Below are 20181 nucleotides of genomic sequence, written 5' to 3'. Positions count from 1 at the left end.
GTTTCGTCTTTAAAACAACGCCGTTGGATTAGTGCAACGGTCAAGATTGATGGAGCACGGGATATTTGGCACGCTTCACTTTACTGAACGCATTTCGCACCCAAATGCTCAAAGAGGGGAAGCTTTGTGCCAGTCTTCAATGGAGATCAAGCTCGCTAGAAGTTGACGGAGAGAGAGAGAGAGGGAGAGAAAGGCACTTGGGTTTTCCTCATTGGGCGTATAGGCGGTTATGTGAGCAAGCATTCTTCATCACTGATTGGTGAGTCTCCTATTTTCATTGATAGTTACTGAGATTTGGGGGTTTTAGGGTTCTAGATTGATTTGGGTGCTATTGAATTTTCATGATAAGTGGGACCATAAGTATGATGAGCTTATAATTCATTTCATTTTGTATTCACCATGTTCAAAAAGTGATGAGCTTTGAGTTTTAACTGTGCTTAATTAATCTTGGTGAATGGTAATTTTGTTCTTGGTGTTTGATTTATCTTTCACTTGCAATTCTTAACTATGTAGTCTGATTGGAGAAGTGGATAGGTTTGTAATTTGGTATAAAGAATGTTGCTTCTATGATGAACAGTGTCGTTGTTTTGAAAGGATGATGAACAGTGTTGTTGTTGTAGAATGGTTTTGTGATGACTTATTTGGTTGTATTGATATTGTTAGTATGTTATAGGTTGGTGTAGCCATGAGTAATGATGGGAATATCATTGATGTTGAGTCGGGGGAAGAAGATGATTCTTCAACGCAAGATTGCAACATGGAGACAGAAGACAATGAAACCACCGAAGAAACATATGGAGCAGATGGCCCTTTTGAGTACAATGGGAAAAATTTTCGTGAGCTGACGGTCAAGGACTTTGATGGGACTTATTTCAAGACTATTGAAGATGCTGAAAAGTTCTATGAAATTTATTCTGCTGCACTTGGGTTCCGTTTAAGGAGACAAAAGTGTGATCGGGGCCTGTCTGGCACTGTCCTAAGAAGAGTGTGGGTGTGTTCCAAACAAGGTCAAAAGAACAAACCTAGAAACAATCAAGTAAGGGGGCTTTCGAGCAATAGTCGTCCGCCCAGGCACAGCACGAGAGAGAAATGTATGGCTGCATTTGTTGTGCGGTATTCCAAGGAACTTGATGCTTATTATGTGAAAAGTTTTACTACTGAGCACACCCATGACTTACCAAAGCCTAACAAGGTGCAATCGCTTCTGTCTCATTGTGTTGGCAAGAAAGTGGATTTGGCAGAGGCAGTTGCAATGCCCAAAGCCAAAGAGTCAATCAAAACCTCTGCTGTACATGAGCATCACCCATCAGGTGGAAATGAGTGTGTTGCTTCTACTAAAGAATTGGATTTGGCACACGCAGTTGCAGTACGCAAAGCCAAAGAGTCAATCAACACCTCTGCTGCATATGTGTATCGCCCGTCAGGTGGAAATGAGTTTGTGGGTTTAACTAAAGAATCAGATTTGGAGCAGGGAGTTGCAATGCGTAAAGGTTCAATCAACTCCACTGCTGCATCTCAGCACATGGTTGAACCAGCAGGTGGACATGCGTTTGTTAGTTTAACTAATAGATCGGATTTGGAGCGGGGAGTTGCAATGGGCAAAGGTTCAGTCAACTCTGCTGCCACTTCTCAGCATATGGTTGAACCAGCAGGTGGACATGCGTTTGTGAGTTTAACTAATAGATCGGATTTGGTGCAGACAGTGGCAATGCAGAAAGAGTCAATCACAACCTCTAGTGCATATGAGTATATAGTTCATCCTGCGGGTGGATATGAGTTTGTGGATTTAATGAAGAGGGAATTGTATAATAGCATTGACATAGAACGCCGAGAAGCTTTGTTGAATGGTGACGCACAAGTGGCAATTGCCTTCATGAATGCAAGGGCTGCAGAGGATCCCGAATTTTTTTGCAAGTTCAGCGTGGATGAGCGAGGCAGGCTTGGAAATTTGTTTTGGAGAGACTCTTGTTCATTGTTGGACTACACTAGGTTTGGGGATGTATTGATATTCGACTGTACATTCAAGACAAACATTTACCAGAGGCCGCTAGCTGTCTTTGTTGGTGCAAATAACCATCGGGGCACTGTATTGTTTGGATCTGCAATACTGGTTGATGATACCATTGATACCTACAAGTGGGCTTTGCAAACATTTTTGGGTGCGATGAAGGACAAAAAACCGATTTCTGTTTTGACTGACAGGGATGACAAAATACAAAATGCCGTTGTTGAAGTTTTTCCCAAGGCCAGACATCGTCTATGTTCGTGGCACATCGAGAAGAACTTGGCTACAATCATTAAGGACCCGGACGTGGTGAAAGCTTTCACTCAATTTTTATACAATGCTATACCACCGGATGAGTGGGACCTGGGCTGGAAGTCTATGGTAGAGACCTATGGGCTTCAAGACAATCCATGGATTAATATGATGTACCAGAGGCGCAAGAGATGGGCAGAGGCATTTTTTAAAGGTCATTTTTTTGGTGGAATGAGTAGCATGCAACGTTGCCAGGGGATCCATAGGAATCTGGAGAGTGCGCTAGGTAAGTATGACAGGTTTTGTGAATATATTCCCCGGATGGACAAGACCCTGAGGAAAATGAGAAATAATATTAGTGTGGATGACCTTAAATGCGAGAACTCAAAGCCAGTCATTATTACTCACATGCGGTCTTTGGAGCAGCAGATAGCTGAGATCTTCACTCATGACATCTACTTGCTGATAATGCACCAGATAGATTGGGAGAGAAAATACATAATCACCAAGTCTGAGCCATATGCACAAGGGGACGGTAAAGTGTTTCACCTGACCCAATATGACTTGCCACACAGGCATTGGACTGTTAATTACCACCATAATATAAGCAAAGTGTGGTTCTTGTGCTCATGCAAACTATTTCAGTCAGACGGAATCCCTTGTGCCCATATATTTTCAGTAATGAAAGCTGAGCTGATATTGAAGTTACCTGATTCCTTGGTTCTGAAGAGATGGACAATGGATGTGGGGAAGCCGGTGAACTTGCATAATTTGTCGGACAGGAATTTGCAAATGGTAAGGTATGCATCCTTGGCTTCAGAAATCAAAAATATCTGTTTCCCAGCATCTATGACTGAAGGAGGAACCAAGAAGATGAAATGTGAAATTGCAAAGCTGGCCAAGCCGGCCCATGATCGCACGGAGAGCCAAAACCACAGTTTATTGCAGAATTTGATACATCGTCACCAACTTCATGTTGGATCAGACGCCCACAGCTTTACCGGTTTTTCAGTTGGCATCAATGCCGAACATTACGCTCGCAGTCTTCCTCCGGGTGAATTCAGAACCTATTTCTATTGAAGAGTGCATTATATGTCGCCCTTATTTTGTATAACTACGCGTAGTCCTGGGTCTAGTTTAACTAGGATTTGCAGCTTTTGTATTCTTAACATAGCTACAGACCCTGACAAATTGTGTATACAACTATGTTGTATTCTGGTTGTTCAATTGGATCCAAGTGCTCGCACCAAACGGAAAGGGTTTGAAGTGATCCAACTAGTTGAATTGAGCTTCAGCGATTTGTTTCTTACAGTTTATGATGCAATTTCTGTTTTTTTTTTATTATTTAGTACATAAAGATAAAGATTTATTGTATGTGCGGTTCTGGTTTTGCGATCTAATGAAATCTTTATTGTTTGTCAAGAAAAACGAAAGCTATTTTATTGCAATAAAAGCTTATCGCTTTACATATAGCGAACGACACCGTTTCCAGCAGTATACAAACTCTTGTCGTTGCCGCCTTCGCCTAAAAATTTAAAGCACCCGAGAAAAGATCTGAATAATTGGCGATCATCTGGTTTCGTTTGCTGAAGATGTACTGAAGCTGTTTGATGAAATGCCCAACAAGGACTTGGTCTCCCGGAATTCTTTGATTTCCGGGTTTTCGTGAAGAGGGTATGTGGATAAATGCTTGACCGCGATTCTTGGGATGAAGTTTGAAATGGGAATAGAACCCAATGAGGTTACGCTTATATCTGTAGTTTCAGCTTGTGCTAGCAGTGGAGCTGTTGATGAAGGCATGTACATTCCTGGACTTGCACTGAAATTGGGTGTGCTGTGGGAACCAAAGCTTGTTAATTCTCTGATTAATCTGTATGGAAAGTTGGGCTATTGGGATGCAGTTTGTCGATTTGTTGAGACTATGCCGATACAGAATGTAGTGTCATGGAATTTATTAATGATAGCAATTTACGCTCAAAATGGATCTGCAGCGGACGGGTTGAATTTTTTTAATCTCATGAGAAGGGCTGGAGTTTATCCTGATGATGGTACTCTTGTGTCTTTGCTTCAAGTTTGCGAGAATTTAGGTTTAGGGAATCTAGCACAGGGCGTCCATGGTTTATAAATTATCAAATGTGGTCTTAGTGCAAATGTCAGAGTTGCAACGGGAGTTCTAGATTTGAATACGAAGTTGGGGCGATTAGATTATTCACTTAAGGTTTTCAAGGAGGTAATTGATCCGGATAAAGTAGCTTATTGGACTGCAATGCTTGCAGGTTATGCTACGCATGGGTATGGACGAGAAGCTATGGAGATCTTTGAAAGCATGCATGGTTAGGAAAGGTGTGCAGCCTGATCACGTCACCTTCACTCACTTGTTAAGTGCTTGTAGCCATTCAGGACTTATCAAGGAAGGGAGAAATTACTTCGACATTATGTCTGAAGTTTATGGAGTAGAGCCTAGGTTGGAACACTATTCATGCATGGTTGATCTTCTAGGTCGCTGTGGGCTGCTGCATGATGCTTATGAGCTGATTAAACGAATGCCAATGGAGCCAAACTCTGGCGTATGGGGGGCTCTTTTCGGTGCTTGTAGGGTGCATGGTAACATTGAGCTTGGGAAGGAAGTTGCAGAAAGGTTATTTGCTTTAGAGCCATCCGATTCTAGAAACTATATCATGCTATCAAATGTGTACTCCGCAGCTGGTTTGTGGAGGGATGCTTCAAAGGTGAGGGCTTTGATGAAGGAGAAAGATCTCGCGAGAACACCCGGTGCAGTTTTATTGAATATGGAAATAAAATTCATCGCTTTGTTGTGGGTGATCAGTCTCACCCCGAGTCAGAGAGGATATATGCCAAGTTGGAAGAAGTGATTGAAAAGATCCGGAAGGCTGGATTTGTGTCTCGAACTGAATTATTCTACATGATGTTGAAGAGGCAGTGAAAGAAGATATGATCAGTAAGCACAGTGAGAAATTAGCCATTGCATTTGGGCTTTTGGTGATTAATGCTGGCATGCCAATGATTATTACCATGAACCTTCGAATTTTTGGTGTCTGTCACGGCGCTGCAAAGTTCATATCATTGATTGAGAAGCGAACTATCATAATTCGAGATTCTAAGCGGTTCCATCATTTTACTAATGGTATATGCACTCGTGGAGATTATTGGTAATCCTGTGCACCATGATAGCAGTTGTTTGGCACAAGTCTTGTTCTTGATCTCTCGGCCTACTTGCTGGATGTGCTGCTCCTTTACCAGGTTTTCTGTTTTCTTATAGCATGGTGGTGCGGTTATTAGTTTCCCATGGCACGTCAAAGCCAATATTCGACTGGCAGCTGACCAGGGAAATGACAATTGGTAAGAGTGGATTTCATTTGCTGGTAACTCATGCATTGTTTCACTTATCCTAGAAGACGTCGTGTGCTAATTGCCAAATATAGAGGGTAGGACTCTTACGGAAAATAATCCTGTTACCATAACAGGAAAGTATTTCGTTGCCTTTTATCATTTCTACAAACATAAACTCTGCAGAACATAGAAGATAAAGAAAGATGCATTGCTTTTTTCCTTCTTCTAAGATCAAGTAAAATGATCCCAACTCATCACTCCATGCTCTTTTATTTCCTCCAAGCTTCTAGTGCTTTTAGTCACCAACAGCAATACTACTAACACATGCGAATGACGCTGTTCTGACTTGGTAGCTAGACCTTTTTACATGCAGCAAGTGGAGAACCGCAGAGACAATCGTTCCCCAAAAATGCTGAAGCCGGAAACTTGGTGGCCGGAAGCTGTCCACACAGATGATTATAGCTCACGTTCAATCTGTCAAGCCCAGACACTGTCTTAGGCACCTTCCCGAAAACCAAATTCCTGGACACGTCTAAGTCCTTCAATGTTTGCACAATCCTCAAACTCTCCAGATTAAACTTCAACTTGTTTCCGGAAGCCCAAAAACCCACCAAGAAATCAGTCTTGTTCAACAACCCAACCGGACTACCCGTAATCTGATTCCCCGACAAATCAATGTAGTCATAGTAATAGGTCTGCGCAGGCTTCCAGTCTTCCAGCTTCAGCTTAATCCCGCAATTCGCAAGCTTCAGAGAGTAAATGATCGGCGAAGAAGTAACCCATTTCGGAATCTCATTCAGATGGAACTTGTTGTAAGATAGATCAAGTGACTCAATGCCTTTCACATTCAGCTGTGGGAATGGATCCACAAGTTGATTATGAGAAAGATCGAGATTGAAGATCTTGGTCAAATTGGCAAGTGTCTGAGGCACAGTGCCTGTTAATTTATTGTAACCAAGATCAAGGGTATCAAGGGCCTTGAAGTTTCCTAGAAATGCTGGGATTTGACCGGTCAAGGCATTGTGACCAAGCTCAAGGTAGAGCAATTTTGGCGCCAAAGCGGAGATTGAAGCTGGGATTTTCCCGGTAAATTTATTGCGGGTAAGATTGAGAATTCGGAGCTCTGGAAAAGAGGCAAAGAAGTCGGGTAGGGGACCCGACAACCCGTTTCGCTCGAGAGTCAGATAGGTGAGCTTGTTGAGGTTTTTGATGCCGGTGGGAATGGACCCGGTTAAAAGGTTGCCGCCGAGTTTGAGCTGAACCAGCTGAGTCAACCTGGATATTGAACTCGGGATTGGACCGGTGAACCGGTTGTAGTAGAAACTGAGGGCCTGGAGCTGGGTCAAGTTACCGACGGAATCGGGTATCCGACCCGAGAGCTTGCTGTTTTCGATGTAGACGTATTTGAGATTGGGGAGCTGGAAGAGGCAAACCGGGAAAGGACCCGTGAGGTTTCTGAGGTCCTGGAGATAGATGCGGTCTAGGAATTTGAGCTTTGAGAGGGAGGGAGAGATTGTACCGGATAAGGAGGAGTTGGGCTTGTCGGGTTGGCCCGTGAGGTACAGCATTCTGACCCGGTTGTTGCTGTTGCAGGTTACGCCGTACCACATGCAGCAGATTGTGCCCTTTTTCCATGGGCTGAGCATGTTGGAGGGGTCGGCTGTGATGCCTAACTTGAAGGCGAGCAGGCCGGTTTCGTCGTCGACGTGGCAGGCGGCGGAGGTGGGGGTGAGGGAGCGGAGGGTGAGGGCGAAGAAGAGGAGGAGGAGGGAGAGGTGGTGGTGCTTCATGGTGTTTGGTTTTGTGAGATTGTGGAGTGTGAAGAAGGAGAAGAGGTGAGAGGGGGTTCATATAGTGAAAGAAGAGGAGGGCCGAAGCAGCTAAGCATGAATTGACCGAAAAATTAAGTAGAAAGTTGGATATGACAAGTTGGATGAAGTGGTGTCAGTGCGGTGTGTGGGAGTGAGAGCTGGGATTAATGGCAGCTGCAGGGTTTGGTCAGACAGGGCGGCTTTGACATTAGACACAGGGTGGAACCAGCATTAAGATTGTCCAAGAGGACATCTCTTAAGAATTTGGGAACATACAAATACCAAAAATAGCTAAAATGATTATCCACAGCAGCATGTGCTAAACTAGGGCCTACGCTATTAGCTCCGCGGCTTACATGAGAAACACTGAATTTGGGCAAGGGGAAGGGGAGTGAAATTTTCACTTTTCGTTTTATAATTCACACTTCATTTTTTCTTTTTCGATTACTTAAATTTTGTCTTTAGTAGCTTAAAGTTTGTATTGTTATGAGAACTTTAATTAGAAAAGTAATGGAGTGTGGATTACAAATTTGGGACTCTGGGAGTGTGAATTTCACTCTCCTTTAGATAATGAGACAGAAGTAAACCTAACCTCTTACAACAAGAAACTCCACATGGAATCATCCTCCTATGTCACATTAATAGCATCAACAAGCTGCATACAATCACTCTCAAAGAGAACCTCATCATCATTTAGTGCCACTGCAAACTAAAATTGCATCAATCTCTATGCCCACGGCAAAATCTTCATTACCTAAATTGGGTTGGCGGGATGGAGTCCATCAGCTCTATGGATGAGATGAAGCAGTTAGTACCTAAATTAACTTCAAATAATCATCATTTTCTTCATCTATTTGTTTATCCAAACATTTAATCGATCCACATTTTGCATTACTAGAAAGATAAACTTATGAAAATAGAATCACAAAATGAGTCTCACAAGTGACCACAATAGAGAGATAGAAAGGTCGTGCCTATGTAAGTGTACGAGATTGAGATTTTGGTGTGGAAGCAAGGAAGAGCGTGATAAGGCGATATTAGAGCAAAAACTTGAGGTGTAGAGGGTTTTTCTCATGGTGAGAACCCAATAAGGCCTCAAGGCTCAAGCCCTGATTATCATACACAAACAACAAAGCATCTGCATGCAAGTGTGATGTGTTGGGCTATTCCATTAATGGGCTAACGGATTTATGATCACAATTCTACTGCTAAAGCTGGACTAAAGAGACTTGACAGCAAAGCCCAGGTCTGATCCACCGACTATCCAAGTCAGCCGCCACGACTCTCATTCAGATCACACCCAGAAAAGGAAAAATTATTAAAGAAAAGCCAACGGAAACCAGCACCAAACTGCACGGAGAGAGAATTAAAGACCAAAACTAATTAAACTATATTTAAAATTCAACCCAAATTATTTAAATTTAAAAATTAAAGAAGCCACACAAGAGCATTCTCAGAAAAAAAAAAAAAAAAAAAAACGAAGCCAGAGAAGAGAGACAAGAGTCACAGACAACTGGAGAGAAGGAACAAAAGCAAAGCACCGATGATCTGACCTCAATTCCCTCCCTCCTCCTCCTTCTCTCTCTTCCTTATTCTCAATCTAAAACCCTAGAATTCCCTATACACCTCTATACAAACAAACACAGACACCAATTCTCTTTTTTTTTCTATTCAATTTGTATCAAACACATTGCAATTCCCATTGAATTCAATATGTCTCTGAACATGAAGACCCTACAGCAAGCCCTGGCCAAGGCCGGCGCGGTCATCGAGAAGACGGTACAGACGACGGTCCAGGAAGTCGCCGGGCCCAAGCCTCTTCAGGACTACGAGCTCTTCGACCAGATCGGCTCCGCCGGACCCGCCCTCGTCTGGAAACTCTACTCCGCCAAGGCCGCGCGCGGAGGCCAACATCAGTATCCCACTGTCTGCGTCTGGGTGCTGGATAAGAAGGCTCTCTCGGAGGCGCGTGTGCGGGCCGGGCTGTCCAAGGCGGCGGAGGATGCGTTTTTGGATATCATTAGGGCCGATGCGGCGAGGCTGGTGCGGCTGAGGCACCCCGGGGTGGTGCACGTGGTGCAGGCTTTAGATGAGAACAAGAATGCCATGGCGATGGTGACGGAGCCGTTGTTTGCGTCTGTGGCAAATGCAGTTGGGAATGTGGAGAATATGGTCAAGGTTCCGAAGGAGCTTAAAGGAATGGTAGGTAGCTTTTCTACTATTGATTTTGCAAATGCCGGTTTATGTTTGTTGGAGTTTGAGTAGTTGTAATGTTAGTGAATTGGTGAATAGGGAATGCGTGTGTGAATTTCGAAAGCTAGTTTGAATTCAGTTGCTTTAATGTGAATCAGTGAAACGCCCGTTTGAATCCGAATGGAGATGTGATTTAGAGAGTAATCATCTGAGTAAAATTAATAAATCGATGCTCAGTCTAATTTGATGCGATTTTGATTGATGCCTTCTTTAGCAGTGTATGTTACTCAAGTGAAGCAAGTTCTTTGTTTGTTAGGAATTTAGAAATTCCTTTTTGAAGCTTCTTACTTTTTGCACTGGTGCATTCATATGCCATGGTGCTTCTAGGTAATTTAGGAGATTCCCACTGATGCACCATGGTATTATCTTATTTGGCTTGCAAATTTTGCTTGTAAAATTGTAATAATTTGTAGAGTTATGGCTGCATTCAGCAGAACTGAGTAAAATCTTTTTCCTGCTAATATTTCTGTTTTGAGGTTTTCTTTTTCCCCTTTGAATGAGATACCAACTGGGTTTTACAGGAGACACAGTTTGTCACACATTAGCATTTTTTTTGGTATTATCACATGGTTAATGCAGTGTATAAAAAAGGTCATGCAGATTTTGTCATTTCGAGTTGTAGGACCTTAGAGTATTACTTGCACTGTATAAATGTATAGGCATCATAGATTGATTAAGTTATACAAGCAATATCTAGATTCTTATAAACTGCAATTGACCTATTCAATGGCCCATTGCCTTGTGATTAAGTGTTATTTTGTTTTAATTCTAACATTGAAGTATCTATGACACTCTAGGGACCATTCATAAAATTAACATCTTTCAGTGATGTTTATGCTTCACATCATTCATAGTTTAAATTTAACCCATACTTACCAACACCAAAAGGGATAATGTCATGATAAAAGAAGAAAATAGGTTTTGGAAAGAGAGAGAAGAAGTAAATAAAAATACATGAAAATATTGCAAAGCAAATGAAGATTGAAGAATATTTATTCTAAGCTACAGATTTTATCTTCTTTACCTTCTTGTTTGAAGTCATGCCAGACATCTTCATTATTTCTTTTGGGATGGTCGATGCCTGCTAAATATGTTGCACTTTTGTATGTTTGTTATTGGCCAGCTATTTGATGCTTAAGCTCCAACTTTTATAGTGTTTCTTTATCTTTTTCCCCTTGAAATGATTATTCACGAACAGTCGTACAAGTTGGCTGTTCATTTTGATGTTCAATTTGCATATCATACTTGTCTTTGACTGAGAGAATTAAAGTGTTATGAGCAATTTAAATACGATTGGGCTCATTACATTGAAATTAGTAAAGTAGAATTACAAATGAGGACTTATCCATCCGAGAAAAATATGCTGTAAAAGATTTTCTTCTATGAAACAGTCAAACTTTCATTCAATACTTAACTGTCATGTAATTTTTTTATTGATCCTGTTGTATCCTAGTTGCTCAAAAAGATTCTTTCTTTCCAGGAAATGGGTTTGTTGGAAGTGAAGCATGGTTTGCTCCAGATAGCTGAGTCCTTGGACTTTCTCCATAACAATGCGCATCTTATTCATCGAGCTATATCACCCGAGGTGAAAACCTTTTACCTGGGTTTTTTTTTCTTTTAAATTTTTTATATCACTTGTAAAATTCGTTGAAGTAAGCGTTGAGCAAGGTAGGCTCCATTTAGATATTACTCTTCTGTTTTTGCCAGTTCTATTTAATAAACAAGGTGGGTTTTGCCTCGAGGTTCTCCCAACCCACCTGTCATTGTTGTCTGACTATTGTGAAAAGATTTAATAAGGAAAATGTCATAACTGCAATTTTGTTACGTCATTTCTAATAATGTTTGATGATCTTTTCTTGTCATTTAAATCATCGTGCTTGTTCTTCAAGTTGGGGGTTCTAGACATATAGACTATGTCAGTGAATGTGAATGCATATATGTGCAGAATGTGTTTATTACAGCAAGTGGAGCGTGGAAGCTTGGTGGATTTGGTTTTGCAATCTCAACAGATCAGGCCTCAGGCAATATGAATGTTCCGGAATTTCATTATGCAGTAAGTTAAGCCTTGATAGGATTTGTAAATAAACTATGTAATTCTATCTCACCTTTTCATTTTGACAATATTGTGAATTCATACTTTCTGTTTGGATTCAAGTTAGGTTTTGATCTCTTATATAGCATATAATTCATGATTCGCACTCAAGTCATGTGCGGTTCTCTCTTATTGTTTTATTGATGATCCTCTGAATGTTTTATTTTTATTTATTATTTATTATTGATGAAAGAAGATAGATACAAAATTAAATTGGAGAAAACATTTATCCTTTTTATTGTTTTATTTTTTTAATCTATGTAGTTTTGTAGTTGCTTTTGCTACAACTTTGAAATAGATATATCCTTGCATGCTGGTCTCCCTTACAAATGGTTTAGAGTTTTGGTCTATGCTTTTATGAGCTGTATGATGCTTCTTTATGCAATCAATGACTGCTTAGGTGTATTTGTGTTAAGCTTTGTTAGTTCTGTACAGAAGATGATTTCACATTTTTCTCTGTGAGCCATTGTAGCAACTATAGTATAAGTTGAAATTGATTGTGCAGGAGTATGATGTTGAGGACTCTGTACTTCCACTTCAGCCATCACTGAATTACACTGCTCCTGAACTTGCTAGGAGTAAAGCATCTTCTGCCGGATGTTCTTCTGATATTTTCAGCTTTGGATGTCTTGCCTACCACTTGATTGCACGCAAACCTTTGTTTGACTGCCACAATAATGTCAAGATGGTATGCTTGATATCTATTCTTCTTTTCTGTACAAATGTTGCTATTGTAATCGGTATATGAAAGTACATATTGTTGTATTTTCATTGCTAGTTATTCTCATTCATGATCCATGAATCATGACTTGTTCTTCTTCAAATGCCATAACTTTTACACATCGTGTACTTTGTTCTGGTAATGTTGGAAGTGCTATCAAAAGAGTCAAAAATGAACTGTCTAGCTTGTACCGTCTATTCCTTTTGGGAGGAATGACAGTGTTTATACCAGGATAGCAAGTCCTCTTCTGGCATGCTTGACTTCATTTCTACCCAAAAAAACCTCAACTGGATTTTTCTCTCAAATTTGATTCTTGATTTTGTGTATCTGCAATAATACTCATTTGTGTGTTTGTTTCTGCAGTACATGAATACCTTAAGTTATTTATCTAGTGAAGCCTTCTCCTCTATTCCTCCTGAGTTAGTTCCTGACTTGCAAAGGATGATCTCTACAAATGAGTCTTTCAGGCCATCAGCAATTGATTTTACAGGTAATTATGTCAACCTTACTCTATTACATCTTCCTCAGTGGATTAGGGCAAACGTCCTCTAAGAGAAAAGTTTAGAGTAAAATAAAAGAAAGTGAAGTTTAAGATAAACAGAGGTAATATATGGTAAATCTCAAATTTGAATTATGAATGAGTATGCCAAAAGATGAGCCCAAGTAGTGAGGGAGGGTAGGGAATTGGGTTCGGATTAAGCTAGATCAGGGTTCGATTCCCCTTCAATGTAACAAAAACGAATTGAGTATGCCAGAAAGCCTATATAACCATGCACATGTAAAATATGATGGTACTAAATTGTAACCAAATTGTATGAAGTAAATGTGAATAGTATTCAAACCCTAAAGACTTTCAGAAACTACAGAATAAATCTAATAGGATAATTTCATTAAAAGGTTATACGACCTTGCAACAAGAAATGGTGTAATGCTAGATAGGATTAGAGGAAAAGAACATAGTAGAAGACTGGAGTCTATCATAATTGATCATTTTATTACCAATGTATGTTCTTATCCATGAACTAGTCATCTTCAAGTGTAAATTGTAAATATATTTTCAGAAAGCATGTTTCCTCTAAGCTATTAGAGTAGAACATTATTAAGTCATAATGTGCAATGCCATTGCCGTTTCACAAGCCCTGAGGCATTAATAAATTATCCACATTATGAAAATATCAGGTTTAGGAGTTCTGGTTTTGATGGCTTAATAACTAAAGACAGCTTTCTAAAATGTTAGACAATGCTTTCATGGATTGCAAAAACTGATGTAGTACTATGTCTTGAATTTTTTGGTTTTGCTTGATTTATGCTGTGTTAGTGTTTTGTTACATCCAAGTGAGCTTCTATTGCCGTCTGGCTCATAATTGTGTTAATAATATTACTTCTCGCAGGTTCTCCATTTTTCCGGGATGACACTAGGTTGCGTGCTCTTCGTTTTCTCGACCACATGCTCGTATGCCTTTTCATTTAAGCTTTATCATTGAAAAATATAAGGAAAAAAAAATTGAAAGATTGACAATAATAGAAACTTTCTTGTTGATAAATCTTTCTAACTTGCAGGAAAGGGATAACATGCAGAAATCTGAGTTCCTAAAAGCATTGTCTGATATGTGGAAAGATTTTGATGCTCGTGTATTGCGCTATAAGGTTTCAGTTCTTTCTTGTTTGATCGAATGATGTGTGATTGAATTATGTAGTCTATTTTGACGGTATTAGATATTTTTGATATATGTTGATTTTAAAATAAAAATTTCAACAACTTAATTAAAAATATGACCATGTTGTGATTTTTCGTTTTCTTTAAGAGATGAAAAATGAGAAAAAGCTCCACTTACTGCATGTGTCTGATTACTTTCTCCAAGGAATGGAAACTAAATGAATTGCGGTAATGAGATAAGGGTAATTAGTTATAATGTTATACTAATAGTCATTACTCATTAGTGTTATGTAATAATCACTGTTTCTGTTTCCAATTCTGTTGAGCTAAACATTTGAGTTATTAACTGTTTTTGCATACTTCAGTGATTGAACATTATTTATATTATCTTTTGTCCAGGTACTGCCTCCTCTTTGTGCAGAACTGAGGAATTTGGTAATGCAACCGATGATTCTGCCTATGGTTCTCATGATTGCTGAGTCTCAGGTACTAGTTACTTCACCTTTGCGCATGGAAATCAACAGCTAGTGTGCAAACAAGAGTATTGTTTGTTGTTACAAATTTAATTTTAGCCTTGTAACTGATCATGCTTATCAAAGACTGATTGTCTGATCACATAATTGTTCCAATAATAAAGACCCGTATCATCTGATGAATGTGGTCATTACACCTGATTTCTTCTCTCTAATTGTTTCCCATCTATACATTGCTCACATTCCACGTTTCCAATCCCATTTCTTCTTACAAACTTTCAATAATGACTATGGAGCTATGATGATGATGATGATGAAGTTCAGTAACTTTTTATTGCTGCTTATTCTCATTATGCAACATTATTTTAGAACTAGCGCGATAGTTAAGATATCATTAAGTATCAAGTCTAAAGTGTTCTCGACACACACACACACACACACCACCAACCAACCAACCAAATAATGTCATTAGACTTGAGCACAGCTTCAACTGATAGTTAATGGCTTTAACTTTCATAATCATTAGTTTTTTCAATAGGAATAAGTGAATTGATGTTTTAAAACTTATTGTAGGATAAAGATGATTTCGAGCTATCAACATTGCCAGCTCTTGTTCCTGTCCTGAGCACGGCTGTGGGTGACACATTGCTGCTGCTTTTGAAGCATACAGATCTCATAATCAACAAGGTAAGCGGGCATTTAGAATATCAGTTGCGTGTTTAGTAATTCAATACCTATGCTCTTGTTTGTGTACCCTTGCTGGTCAGTCCATGAGAATTGATTCTGATTATCAGGCATAGAAATGGATTTGGAGTCTACTCAACTCAGTCTTAATCCTGATTGGTTCGGACCTTTGATGTTGGCTCTAAGAGTTCTATCTATAATAATTAGGGATTTCCTGATAAATTACTTTGAATGCAACCTTTATAGAGCCATATGTTTCTTCTTTTTTTGGTCACTCAAGGCATGTGTAACACAGCAGCTTGTCAGATGTTTTTTTTTTTTGGTCCTTCTTGAGCTTTTCAACCTAATAAGACATGTCAATGTTCATTTTCTCTTATGTGAAAGAATATATTTGCCTCTGCTCATCCCTCTTTCTTCCTAATGTAGTGAAGGAAGTTTAAAACTAAAGTGTTTGTCAAATTGAAGTATTCGTATATTTTGTGAAATTGCCTATGAATTTTAGTTATCCTGGCAGGTTGTAGAATGAAGTTGGACTACTACAGTACTAGTCTCTCAGTAATAGATGTTTTTACATTTATTATCCTCTTATTCTGTGATGTTATAATTGCAGACTATTCCAGATCACTTGATATTACATGTCCTTCCCATGATTGTTCGAGCTTATGAAGAGAATGATGCCCGCATACAGGAGGAGGTTTTGAAAAGATCTGCTTCCCTTGCTAAGAAACTTGATCTTCAGGTGACTATGCATTGTCATTCTCTGTGCGCGTGTGTGTAATCATATGTATTTATCTATGTGTCTGCGGAAAACTTTAAATAAGGGATGGGGATTCCCATCAGAGGCCGACTGTATAAGTTTTTATTTTTGTCATTTGATTAGACGAGTTTGTCGAGTTGCTTTTGTGCAGGATATATTCTGACATTTGTAGTTTTAATATATATATATATATATATATATATATATGTATATATCTTGTCTTGTTAAAGAAACAGCTGCTGTGACAAAGATGCTATTACAAAGGAAATACAAGCAAATTAAAATATTAAAGTTATAAGTTATGAGTTGAGCTTGAGTTTGGTCCGACTTTGCAAGGGACTAGAGAGGTATAGTATAAGTGGGAGCCATTGGGAAAAGTGCAGTACCACTAGTTCCAAGTTATTTTTCTTTCTCCAGTGTAAGGCAGCACACTGCCCCACTTTTTGGACCCAAAGCCTGCCTAGGTGGGCTGATCCTAGAGGAAGACATAGATAGGAGGGAAGTCTTGTCCCAGCACTATAGAATGTCAACATAACTTTGAAGAAGATAAAGAAAGAAGTTGCTTGAGATGCTTTTACAAAGAATTTTTGCGTATGCTTTTACAAAGAATTTTTGCGTTATTCCAGGTTTAAGCCTTGTTAATCAGTAGTGGAACTTTATAGTGCACATGTGTGAGTTGTAGTTTTGGATTTTACTCCTTCTTTTTAAAGGATTAATCTAGTATGGTTCATTCTTAGATACAGAAATGTATTTAGTACATGAACAATGAGAAACAGGGATGTAACCATTTAGCAATTTTGAGGATTTTTCGTGCGGATCTAACATATTTATGGAGGAGCTACTAATGTTTGTTGTCTTATATTTCATTCTTGCCAGCTAGTGAAACAAGCTATTTTGCCTCGTGTTCATGGTTTAGCTCTGAAAACAACCGTTGCTGCGGTATGTATAATATTTTATTTTAGCTTTTAATTTATTATTATTTTTATTGTTGTTATTATTATTATTATTATTACTTTGTGGTAGTTTTGCATTCCTGATCCTCCTAAATTATTGGAAATGACATTTCGGGTTGCTTGCCCCATCTTTCTAAAAATGTATTTAGTTCTTAAGTAAAATGTTGGATTGCTTTCTCTATCTGTTTGCAATTTCATCTTGTCCGTCCTGGTTTAACTGCATTTATTACATCTTAAGGACCTTAACTAGTTAGTTTTCATTTTGGATTCCTGATCCTAAAATATTGGAAATGATGTTTTGGGTTGTTTGGCCCATCTATCTAGATATGTCTTTAGTTCTTGAATAAAATTTTGGATTGCTTTCTCTCTCTGTCTGTAAGTCCATGATACTTGTATTCTTTTCTCTGGCTTATCAATAGAGTTTGTGTTTTGTGCAAGGAAACAAAGTGTTTTTTAATTATTACATTTAAACTGTTCTATAATGTTTTTCCCTTGATAAAGTTTCTTGTAACCGATATAGACGTCTTTATACATCAGCATGAACTGATAGAACTGCAGTCTATCTTTTGTATGAATTGAAGGGTATGCTGTGATACTATTTGTTATGAAGCTGTAAGATGTAATAGTAAAATGGGCTCAGCCAAGCTTATTGCTAGTAGTACCATGATAGTTGAAGATACGTCTTGAATATTTGGAAATATGTTATTTCTGTGGATTCTTTCTTTGTTTTAACCTAAATGCAAGTGTTGAACATGACATTAAATTTGCTTCTTTGGTCAGGTGAGAGTCAATGCTTTGCTTTGTTTAGGAGAACTGATTCACACACTTGATAAGCGTGCTATTCTAGATATTTTGCAAACAATTCAGCGATGTACAGCCGTTGACCGCTCTGCTCCTACTCTTATGTGTACTCTTGGCGTGTCAAACTCGATCCTTAAGAAGGTAAAAATTATCGATATTGATTCTGGTTGTGGAGTTGATTTGTGTATCCTTTGGTAGCTTCTACTCTGATGTTCTCATGTCAGATATTAGTACAACTTATTTGCCACAATTCATCATTTTCAGCATGGGGTAGAGTTTGTTGCAGAGCATGTCCTCCCAATAATCATACCACTTCTTACTGCCCAGCAATTAAATGTTCAGCAGTTTGCCAAGTATATGCTTTTTGTCAAGGATATTCTGAGGTATTACCTTGATGTGTTATGCTTCTCTTAGTGGGATTTTTTTTTCTCAATCTCTGCATTTCTACATCCCGACCAGAAAAGAAATTAAGGAAAAAAAAGAATCTCTGCATGCCTACATGCATGCTCTGGTGAAATTCCTGAGTTTTTTTTTTTCCAATTATTTTTCTAGTTTCTACTATGAATTATTGTACTCTTATATCCATTGTTTTTATCTCAGGAAGATAGAGGAAAAACGGGGGTTACTGTGACGGATTCTGGAATCCCAGAGGTAAAGCCATCTTTATCTGCCAATGGGCTCCAGTCCCAAGTCCATTCCCAAGTCTCAAGTAACATAAGCGGAAATGTTTCTAGTGCTACAAATAGCCGTCCAGCATGGGACGAAGAATGGGGTCCGATTAGAAAGCAGCCTTCCAATTCCCTCCAGAATTCTACAAATAGTGCTACCCCCAGTAATCCCCTAATGGGTAATGAACCAATTCAAGTAAGCTCCTCACAGCCAAATTCATTCTTACAAACTGCAGTATCGAGTCAGCAAACTGCTGCATCATGTCCCCCGGTTGATATTGAGTGGCCTCCTCGGGCACCATCTGGTGCAACCCCTCAGTTTGATGATGCTGAGAAGAAATCAAATGCAGGAGTGTCACCCACTTCAAGTTTTGATGACATTGATCCTTTTGCCAACTGGCCCCCACGGTCTAGTGGCTCAGTAGGTGGTTCTGGCCCTTCCAGCAATGGGGCAATGGGATTTCCAACGAATATGTACGGTTCCAATTCACTCTCAAGTACATCAAATAGCATGAACTTGAAAAGCAATAGCAATAACAGTTGGACCTTCGACACCCAGAGTTCTATTGAGCAAATAAGACTGAATCAAGGCAATGCAACTTCCAATACTGGTAGTCTGGGTAACTCAGGTTTCAGCTCCCAGGATTCTCTTGGATATATGAAACAGAATCAGGCAATACCAGCTTCAAGTGCTTATACAAATAAAAACTCAGCTGATCTAGGATCAATATTTGCTTCTGCCAAGAATGACCAGACAGCACCTAGACTTGCTCCACCTCCTTCAAGTACTGTGGGTCGAGGAAGAGGAAGAGGGAGGGGTGCTAGTTCAGTCTCTCGGTCCAGCCATGCCAAATCGTCAACTGAACAGCCTCCCCTTTTGGATCTACTATAAGTTTCTCATGCATGGTTGTACCTTCACTAATGTTGAAAAGCCCACAGCAAAAGATTTGCAAATGGCATTTGTAGAGTAGTCCTGCCATGCTGTGTGGAGAGTGGGGAGACTGGTTTTGTAAATGATTTTGGGATGCCATGTCTCATTCATAGCGAGGCAACTGCGTCAACAGCTCTGGAGGATGGCAAGGTTTGTTTTTTTCGATGACAGATGGCAAGGTTTGTTATGTAATTGTCTGTTGTGCTTGGCTTGTATTTTATTGTGATTGGCACCAAATTTTGCATAGTTTAACGGATCTTATTCCATTCTTCGGGATAGTGTATTCTTAGTTGCAAGCCCATCGACAGTGACTGGGTTTCAAATTAATAAGAGATTGAAGTTGGCTAAATGATACAGAAATCCCTACCAAACAAGCTCTGCTACTTCTGATTAAACAATATGAGCTGCTCAATGTTAGCTAGCAATGCTGTAATTTTATTAGATTGTTGAGCAATGATTCTAGTTATAGAAGGGTTGTGAGTTAGTACAATCTCGTATTCCATTGAAACTTTACCAAAGCTATCCACCACCTAAATCTCCATTGATCCTTGCGAAGCTGGAGATATTAATGTAACCGTTCTCAAGAACACATCAACCTTGTTACTACACAAATGTTGGCCACCATGATGAAACGAGCGTCTGACCAATCCTTGATAAACCAGGACTCTTCCACATTGTCTGCTGTTCCCGATTTAGATAGCTAGCTGGGTAACTGTGCTGTACCACATTATCACTTGTATCAGATTAACAGAATCTGTTAGGTACTAGTTAG

At 39.4% G+C, this 20181-nt stretch overlaps 3 protein-coding genes and 1 pseudogene across 4 annotated transcripts; 3 read left to right on the top strand and 1 right to left on the bottom strand.

Annotated features, from left to right (window-relative positions):
* The first annotated feature begins 107 nt into the window (after nucleotides 1-107).
* On the top strand, nucleotides 108-3568 carry LOC112170534 (protein FAR1-RELATED SEQUENCE 5). Of its 2 annotated transcripts, none has more exons than XM_024307857.2 (2): nucleotides 108-259; nucleotides 674-3568. In XM_024307857.2, the coding sequence occupies exon 2, from the start codon at nucleotides 686-688 to the stop codon at nucleotides 3335-3337; it is 2652 nt and encodes an 883-aa protein (XP_024163625.1). In that variant the 5' UTR covers nucleotides 108-259; nucleotides 674-685; the 3' UTR covers nucleotides 3338-3568. The 2 variants fall into 2 exon arrangements, with proteins under 2 accessions (XP_024163625.1, XP_024163626.1); XM_024307858.2 differs by having other exon boundaries at nucleotides 119-259; nucleotides 664-3568.
* LOC112170701 lies at nucleotides 3463-5678 on the top strand (annotated as a pseudogene).
* A 32-nt stretch (nucleotides 5679-5710) lies between these two features.
* On the bottom strand, nucleotides 5711-7621 carry LOC112173618 (MDIS1-interacting receptor like kinase 2). Its single transcript, XM_024311302.2, has one exon. The coding sequence runs from the start codon at nucleotides 7396-7398 to the stop codon at nucleotides 5962-5964; it is 1437 nt and encodes a 478-aa protein (XP_024167070.1). The 5' UTR covers nucleotides 7399-7621; the 3' UTR covers nucleotides 5711-5961.
* Nucleotides 7622-8843: 1222 nt separating this feature from the next.
* Nucleotides 8844-19758, top strand: LOC112170075 (SCY1-like protein 2). The gene is given in 15 exon segments (XM_024307219.2): nucleotides 8844-9621; nucleotides 11153-11257; nucleotides 11618-11725; nucleotides 12270-12452; nucleotides 12849-12975; nucleotides 13877-13938; nucleotides 14046-14132; nucleotides 14542-14628; nucleotides 15189-15302; nucleotides 15910-16038; nucleotides 16933-16995; nucleotides 17790-17951; nucleotides 18075-18193; nucleotides 18411-18430; nucleotides 18433-19758. Coding segments are annotated over 15 exon segments (2793 nt in total). The 5' UTR covers nucleotides 8844-9132; the 3' UTR covers nucleotides 19371-19758.
* Nucleotides 19759-20181: the final 423 nt, after the last annotated feature.

The sequence above is a fragment of the Rosa chinensis genome, chromosome 6 (assembly GCF_002994745.2).
Source record: "Rosa chinensis cultivar Old Blush chromosome 6, RchiOBHm-V2, whole genome shotgun sequence".
Lineage (NCBI taxonomy): Eukaryota > Viridiplantae > Streptophyta > Magnoliopsida > Rosales > Rosaceae > Rosa > Rosa chinensis.
The sequence above is the reverse complement of the archived record's forward strand: the minus strand, read 5'-3'. Positions and strand labels throughout refer to the sequence as shown.

What these genes read in the sequence shown, in the direction of transcription:
- LOC112173618 (XM_024311302.2), bottom strand. Translation starts at nt 7,398, where the DNA reads ATGAAGCACCACCACCTCTCCCTCCTCCTCCTCTTCTTCGCCCTCACC.
- LOC112170534 (XM_024307857.2), top strand. Translation starts at nt 686, where the DNA reads ATGAGTAATGATGGGAATATCATTGATGTTGAGTCGGGGGAAGAAGAT.